Raw genomic sequence first — 8,901 nt, 5'->3', positions numbered from 1 at the left:
TGAGACAACCTTAGTCCCTATTCAGATCTTTTCACCCAACAATGCCCTGCTTCTTTTGTTCAGTGCAAGAATAACTTTTACAAGTAAAGAATGATGAAATGATGTCAGACTTTTGTTCGTTTACTAAAGGGAAACCCAGTATGCGAGTTGTATTGACAAATCAGCGCACTAGCCATCTCTCTCTCTCTCTCCTTCTCTCTCTATCTCACTCACACCTCGAGTTTCTTTCTCTCAGCTTAATCCACCAGAGCATTGTAAGACGCAAGCTGCTTGTCAGCTGAGTCTCTCTCTCTCTCTCTCCCTCTCTTGTTTCAGCAGCTCTCTGGGTCTCATCTCAACCCTCTGTCTATTCTCAAGTCCTCTCATCCTCTCACTTTCCTTCCCTCCTCCCCTTCTCTCCTCCCTCTCTCTCTCTCTCTCTCTCTCTTGCTGTGTGAACGAGCTGAGCTTGTCTCAGAGTAAAAATGCCATCGTGTTCGCCGGACTGTTGCTTGTATCTGGCTGTAGAGGTAAGACTGACGGAAACTACTTTTTTAGAGGAATACCACACACATCCTGCAGATGCTGGTTTAATAATATTTTAAATTATAGTTGTGCAAATATTTTTGTAATTAACAAAAAAGTATGTAGTTGCATTTGTGTATGAATGTGCATGTTCAGTTGTGCACACACAAGTTTTTAGTTTTGTGTACTCGATCACTGAAAGCATTTTCTCTTCCATTTCCGTCCGGGCCGTTGACTTTCACGTGAATCTCTCTTAATGGAGTATATCCTCTTGTGCGTGCGTGTTCAAGTCAGTCATGCTTATGAGCGCCGTGCTCCATCTAAACACGATAAGAGTCCATGTAGATTAAACGAAGGATCGCATAAACATTGAGATATGCTATAAAAAAACTTGAGCGACAAATGTAAACAAACTTTTGTTCCCTGTCAAGCATTGCTTTAACTCTTCAATAACTGAAAAGCGGAGCGTATGTTTAGCTTGGACGGTTTACACTGAACGGGCTGTCGAAATACAAGCCGCGTAATTATCTTGTCTGGAGTATTATGCCAGAGTGTGTCTGTAATTGTTTGACAAATTAAACTCATCCAGAACATTGCCTTGAGGTCATATTAAGCACTGTTCGCTTCGTAATTGACATTCTGCATGTGTATGTGTGTCTGTTTGTGTGTTCAACAGATTATCAAGGTTTTCAGCGAGGATGGTGTGGGAAAAGTTGTGGAAGTCACTGCTGGCATGATGGCCAGAGATGTGTGTCAGTTCCTGGTTTACAAGAGCCACTGCCTGGATGACAACTGCTGGTCACTAGTGGAGCATCATTCCTTGCTTGGTTTGGGTAAGACAAGTTTTTTATTCTGTGTCCATATGACTTGTGCGTGCGGCACACACCCAGTCCAGGAGGACAAGCTGTTCTGTCCGGGGACACTGGGTTCCCAGTGCGCTGCACTTTGTGTAACAGGAAATCACCTTTCAGCAAGCCCAGACTCTTATATACACACGCATACTTGTTTTATTAACGCTTAAGCTCTCAAATACGGCATTATACATCATGCACGGCTGCACGTTTTGCATGCACAACAGCTCACGAAGCGTCTAAACCCTGAAAGAGGAATAAAATCTTTGCAGTGCTGATGCTTTTGAGGAAATGAGCTTGGAGAGAGGACAGTCGTGAGGACACGTGTGGCTGCCTATTTCTCAGGCAGATTACAGATTAACCCCTTGTCTAAATCAAACTAAACAGATTTAACTCCGCCTGACCTTTAGAGATGCAGCCGTTGCACTGGAATGGTGTTAAAAATCCCACTTTTGAGCTTCTCAAATTATTCAGATTCACACAATCGACTCTTTATTTTGATTTGTGCACTTTTTTTTCTTCTTCTGGACTTTTGCATAGGCGCTTATTGTGCAGGTCACATGCTATGATGTCATCATTTTGCAGGGCGTGGTTGGTCTGTTTTGGTCAGCTGACATCTCTGAAGCATTATTTGGTGTGGTTGGATGTGTTGACCCCCCCATCGCTTCTGGAGACATTAGAGCGGCAACGTTATGGAAACCTTCTGGAAACGTTGCCGTTATGTAAGCCATTAGCAAGAGAGAGTCTGCTGACTTTGCTGCCATCAGCCTCTCGGTGCAATCAAGCTAAATACATGACCTCATCCCTCTGCAATGCCTCTCGCTTTCTCTTTCATACACAGTCATGCTCTCTCTCCTTCTCAGAGGAATGAATTAGTGGATGAGGGATCATATAGACAACTGATGCATTAGATGGGGTTTCAGCCAGGGCTTTGTCTTTTGCATACAAGTACAACTGCTAGTTCAACTAAGTATATATATATATATATATATATATATATATATATATATATATATATATATATATATATATATATATAATGTAGTGTGGGGTACTGAAATCATTTCATTTGACAATTTTGACAAAAAAACAAACAAACAAACATGTTCTTTTGTTGTTTAACTTGTAAAGTATGCTGATATGAGCAACAATAATGGGTTTATATAGAGAAAACACTTTGAATGCAAGATACCTCTAAATGTGTGAATTTAAATGTAGCATTAAAATTAGGGATGTCCCAATCAGTTTTTTTTTTTGCCCTCGAGTCTAAGTCATTTGACTTTGAGTATCTATCGAGATCGAAACCCGATCCAATACTTCTATAAAACATAAAAAAAGTATATAAAAGTTACAACTAAAACAGATCCAGGATGTTCCATTTTTTATTTTTTATTTAAATCACCTTATTCCAACACTCAACATCTCTGTTAACAAACAAAGCACTTCTGTGAGGTAGCTTGATAAATCAAGTAATAAATAACATCAATTCCTCACTTTTGGACTTTAGTGCAACAGTAAATAATTTTTAAAAAATAATATAAAACAAACAGCATGTCAACTAGCAAGTTTACATACCTCCAGACCATAGACATACTTGCACTTTCCGCTTCAAGCTGCTTCCGTGTTCTACTTAGCCGGCATTTAACCAATAGTGTCTCTGCAACCAAGTGATGTTATGCCGCACGCGTTGCTGTTTCTGTGTGAAGTCAAGAAAGAGGTCTAGTTCTGTGCCACCGCTAGGCATGGGATGATAACGGGTTACAAGGTATACTTTGGTTAGAAGGTTTGGAAGTCAAGGTTTTAAAACTGTCAAAGTTTTCTGCTATACCATTCCTAAATTGTATGCTTTTTATTTCTTTTTTTATATTTTTACGTTTTCCACATCTATTTTATTTTTATTTTTTACAGCAACAGTATCTTCAGCAGAAATGGAACCTCTACATCAAAAGCTACTGGTTTAAAATGTTTTATATGTTTCCTGAAATAAAATATATTATGTTTAATTAGGAGAACATTTTTTTTTTTAAGAATATTTTTGGAGCAGTAATCACAATATCGTGATATTTTTAGCCAAGGTTGTCATACCATCAGAATCCTATACCAGCCCATGCCTAGCCACCGCATAACTATAGATGTGTTAAAGATGTATATATGTGTCCTCCTGATCGGTGGGTAATGTCCGATTTCGATCGTGTCTGAAACAACGTGATCATGCCCGATTTCCCATCAAATGATTTGATCTAAACTTCCCTAATTTAAATATCTAACAACAAATTACTTAATTTTTCCTGAAATATTTTATTGGTTAAAAGCAGTTACTAGAGCAGAGATTCTTAAAACTCTTATTAGAGTAGCTAGATTAGTAGACTATTCGAGTAACTACAACACACACTCACACACACACACACACACACACACACACACACACACACACACACACACACACACACACACGCAGAGATCTAAATATAACTAACTTTAACTATAAATCTTTAAATCTTTTTAGCTAAATGCTTCTGTCAAATGCATTAATTTAAATATACCTTTAAAACACTTTAAATTACAATATTTTCATACTGTAATATATAAAAAAAGATAACTTGAGGATAAATATTATGATTCTGTATTTAATGCATTATTATAATTTACACCATATCTTCCTTTTTGGAGATGGAGCTTAAGGGGGTCGCACACTGGATGTGCTGCTCAGAGACGTGCCATGCAGCATCATGCATTTTAGAATTCTAAACAAAGATTTCTATTAGGGTATGCACAGTCGGCAGACGTCCACAGCACCCAGCTAAGACTCAGAACACTGTTTATGTTTCTGCCGCATCACAGTGTTTCATTTTAATTAACATGCGAATGTGCGTGTCAGGTGTGCGTTACCTCCTACTGTCATATTGCTGTGGCGCATCCGGTGTGTGACCCGCTTTAGTGCAAAAGAAAGAAAGAAAGAGCTTATGGAAAGACTAAATTATTAAATAAATGAAAAGAAAGAAAGAAAAAGAAAGATTCCCCAGCTTCAAAGGTTACAACACATGTCATGATAAGAACTATTTTGCAAATAAAGATAAACTAACAGTGTTCTGATGTCATCTGTGTTTAAATTCAGAGAGGTGTCTGGAAGATCATGAGCTGGTGGTGTCGGTGAAGGCCTGCATGCCTCCAGAGAGCAAGTTCCTCTTCAGGAAGAACTACGCCAAGTATGAGTTCTTTAGAAACCCACTGGTAAGAGAAACAGCCTGTCCAATACAGCCCACCCATGCGTTTCTTTTAGGACCACCACTTCAAACCAAATCCACTGAAATTAAAGTCTGCTTATCCCCCAAAAATCCACTAAGAACACTTGAATCATGACTTGCAAGCTATAAATCCTTTAAGACAAGCCACTGCAGGTGAAGAAGGTAAAAGTATGAAGAGTTATCACCATACTTCTCACTTCTCCTGTTGATTGATTGATAGCATTAAGAATAGCAAACATACTTTGTAAAAAAGAAAAGAAAAGAAAAAACAACCTATCACTGTCAGTGTTGGGGAAAGTTACTTTGAAAGTAATGCACTACAGTTACTCCCCAAAAAGTAACTAGTTGCATTACTTGCGTTACGTTACTTTCTAGTTACTTTTTATTACCAGGCTGAGGCTTGATCTCTTTCAGAACTTTTTTTTTTTTTTTAACAAAGGAGTGCTTTAATAAACAACACACTTTACAACCTACACCTACATTTACCTTAAAATGATTACCACACATAAATAAATATTTTACGGTAATGTTATCTGAGAACTTCATGACCCCAGAGCTATACATGACGTATATACAGATTAATGAAAGTTTAAAGCAATGTGTTTGCTACTTTTATACTATTTGTATCAAGTAAAATCACTGTCCATTGAGACAATCCCTTTTTTTTCTCGATGCATTCAAAATAATGAAACATTCTCTCATTGACTCCATGATTCATTGTGACTACTTAATTTTTAATTCAGCAACTTATATTTGGAAAGCGAATTAATTAAACTAAAAAGTAACTCGCATTACATTTTCAGAAAAGTAGCTCAAATATTATTACTTTTTTTTTTAAAGTAACACATTACTTTACTCGTTAGTTAGAAAAGTAATATTATTACATAACTTGTGTTACTTGTAATGCATTACCCCAAACACACTGTCCATACTATTTGTTTTTGTTTCTACAATGGATGTCACTGACTGTTTTTTTTTTTCTACTAACATTCTTCAAAATAACTTTTTTTTGTGCTCAAAAGATGAAATATATTTTATAAGTGCCAATTTAGGTTGAGAAAATGGTAAAGGAATTCTCATTTGTGGGTGAATTGTTCCCAAAATAATTGTGCTTAATAGTGCACTAATTTGTATACATTTCTGGCCTAATCACTCACATTTAAATGTCTTGTTTTAATTTAGGTTATTATCACTGCATAAATTAGAAAATACTGTAAACAGCCAGAAAAAAATTTGTTTAGACTTTTAAGTATATACTAGTCATATTAAGTATAAACAAGTGCACCATAAAAATCTTCAGAATACAGATATTAATACAACTGAACTTGGTGTAAGTCCTGTTGAAGTGCAGATTTGTGGCTCCATACAACAGAAAATAAAATAATTGTAAGAAAAAAGACCTTACAAATGTGTATCTCACACTTTTAATTGCAAAGAAACACTTAAGTGTATTACTTTGGATAATTTCTGTACATTACACTGAAAAGCCAAATTTAAAACTTAGCTTTAAACCAAGGTTTGGTTAGTTAATCCTAGTCAATATATCTACTAGCATAAACAAAAAATAAACACTACATTTATTAGTATTTGTTTAACCTTGTTCACGTTAGTTATTGGAAAAAAATGTTGTTCATTGTTGGTTTGTGTTAATTCACAGTGCAATAACTAATGTTAAAAATCACGAGTTTGGTATTTAATAATGCTTTAGTAAATTTAGTAAAGAAGTATGATTCTTAATAAATGCTGTTCACATTTTGTTCATTATTAGTTCATGTTTGCAAATACATTAACAATAAATAATGAAACCTTATTGTAAAATGTGACCAACAAAACATTTCATAAAAATAGCCATGCATTCCTGCTTTCGATATGTTGCAAAAACCCTAGTTATTTAATTTCCGGCCGTTCAAGTACAGCTTGTATATATAGTTATAAGTCAGAATTATTATTATTGAAGTCAGAATTATTAGCCCCCCTGAATTATTAACATCCCTGTTTATTTTTTTCCCCAATTTCTGTTCAATAGAGGGAAGATTGTTTCAGCACATTTCTAAGCATAATAGTTTTAAAAACCTATTTCTAATAACTGATTTAATTTATCTTTGCCATGATGATAATAAATAATTATTGACTAGATATTTTACAAGACACTTCTATACAGCTTAAAGTGACATTTAAAGGCTTCACTAGGTTAATAAGGTGAACTAGGCAGGTTAGGGTAATTAGGCAAGTTATTCTATAACAATGGTTTGTTCTGTAGACTGTCAAAAAAAAATAGCTTAAAGGGGCTAAAAGTTGTGTCCCAAATATAGTTAAAAAAAAATCAAAACTGTTTTTATTCTAGCCAAAATAAAACAAATAAGACTTTTTCTAGAGGAAAAGTATTATCAGACATACTGTGAAAATTTCCTTGCTCTGTCAAACATAATTTGGGAAATATTTAAAAAAGAAAAAAAAATCAAAAGGGGGCTAATAATTCTGACTTCAACTGTGTGTGTATATATATACACTCCACATAGACTCCATCTTTTAACTGACAGCATTCCGACAACTATATTTGAACCTTTGTCATATAAGCGCCTTACAGTGTGAACGCTGTGAAACATTTTATCCTGCTCTCTAAGCCACGGACGTTTTATGCGCTTAGAAAAAATGTTCATGCAAAGCTTAATCTGATTTGAGCCCGTGCTTTAGTACGGTATGTACTGTGTGTGTGTGCTAGCATTTGAACAGTCTGTGGGCGGTTAGTCCGAGTCTATTTGACAGAACACTTAACCTGCTCTTGGTAATCCCTGGCTTTGGAAAATGCTCTGCACAACTCACCTAAATTAGCTTTAGATAGGTTTCAGCTTATGCCAGTTTGAATTTCTGAATTCTTTGGTGAAGATGCTTTAACTTACTGGTGGTAAATCAACAAAATAAATTGTTGATTAGTGTGATTAGCTGGTTTACATTTATTATTGATCTAAAAATCATAGATAGTGTGTTTCAATTGTTTGATTCATTGATGCTGTATTAGTCAAATTTTAGATTTACAGGTCAAATTTTAATTCAGAAGTAATGTAAATCAGGATTGCCATAAACAAAGCACCTTAATATATTTTAGTGTCATTTCACAAGAAATACTTGAAATTTAAAAGGGTCATTTAACAAATAACTCATGCAGTTTTTTTCATAAATAGTTTGAATTGGTTTTTATTTTTAGATTTTGTGTTTTTGTTTTAATTTCAGTTTTGTTTCTTTTTCATTATTATTATTATTATTGTTGTTGTTGTTGTTGTTATTATTATTAATATTATATGTATTTATTTATGTATTTTGTATTTATTTCTTAATTTTTTTCTTATACGTCTTCATATTATTATTATTATTATTATTATTATTATAGTGTAAACAAATATCAATAGCCAATAATTCAGAGTGAAATCTGCTTACACTGGCACTGAATGTTCTGCCATTTTAACCTTCTTTTAAATTTCAAATAATCCACTTACGTATTCCGGGTCCAAGTGCTATATACAACTGTATGGGGAGGTTAAACAAATGTTAAAAATATATGTTTACTAAGCGATGTATTACTTTAGAAAATCACGATCGCAAATATATATCCATGCCTAATATCCGATGGCCAGAAAGTGATGAATTTTTTTTCATAAATTCTAGAATAGAATTGTTCAATCAACAAACAATTGGTGTTTCCTTTCTGAAAGAATCTGCATTTTGAACAAATCAATTGAACTGATGATTCAGTGGGTCATTGGTATAAACTACTCATTACTTTCATTGCTAAATGAGTCATTTGATTGAATGCAATGAAAAAAGTACTTCAATTCAATTCATGTTATTTATATAGCACTTTTACAATGTAAATTGTGGCAAAGCAGCTTAACATAGAAGTTCTAGTTAATTGAAATGGTGTCAGTCCAGCTTTCAAAGTTGAAGTTCAGTTCAGTTTAGTCCAAACACTGGACAGCAAATCCATAGTATAAATCCAATGTGCATTTGCTACACCAACTGGTGGTTTTAGTTTCAGTAACACTTGACAACACAGAACATGTGGTTAATTTTAATTAATATATTTAATTTAATTAATAAACAAACAAAGAACAATAGATTTATTAAAGTATTCATGTTTGTTAATGTTTGGTAAACATTAAAATACCTTTGTTCATTGTTAGGTTGTGTTAACTCGCTAATGTCAACAAGCACAGCCTTGAATTTTTAATAATTGATAATTTTAGTAAATGTTGAACTATGATTAATAATTGCTGTACTAAATTGCTCTTCTAAATTATCTTTAG

The 8,901-nt window shown here is 34.2% G+C and overlaps 1 protein-coding gene across 9 annotated transcripts in view; it reads left to right on the top strand.

Moving 5' to 3' along the window:
• grb10a (growth factor receptor-bound protein 10a) overlaps nt 1–8,901 on the top strand; it is a 117,559-nt gene that overhangs the window by 89,492 nt on the left and 19,166 nt on the right. For 7 of the 9 annotated variants that reach the window (XR_012394551.1, XR_012394552.1, XR_012394549.1 and 4 more), the window contains 2 exons: nt 1,181–1,337; nt 4,471–4,586. Coding sequence is in view for 4 of the 9 variants with exons in the window: in XM_068215118.1 (XP_068071219.1) it covers nt 1,181–1,337; nt 4,471–4,586 (273 nt within the window). In the remaining 5 variants the exon portion in view is untranslated. Of the gene's footprint in view, nt 1–455; nt 510–1,180; nt 1,338–4,470; nt 4,587–8,901 lie in introns of those variants that run through there. The other 2 variants (XR_012394548.1, XM_073930782.1) reach the window with 1 other exon arrangement.

The sequence above is a fragment of the Danio rerio genome, chromosome 19 (assembly GCF_049306965.1).
Source record: "Danio rerio strain Tuebingen ecotype United States chromosome 19, GRCz12tu, whole genome shotgun sequence".
Taxonomy (NCBI): Eukaryota; Metazoa; Chordata; class Actinopteri; order Cypriniformes; family Danionidae; genus Danio; species Danio rerio.
This window is presented reverse-complemented; position numbering and strand designations above follow the sequence as displayed.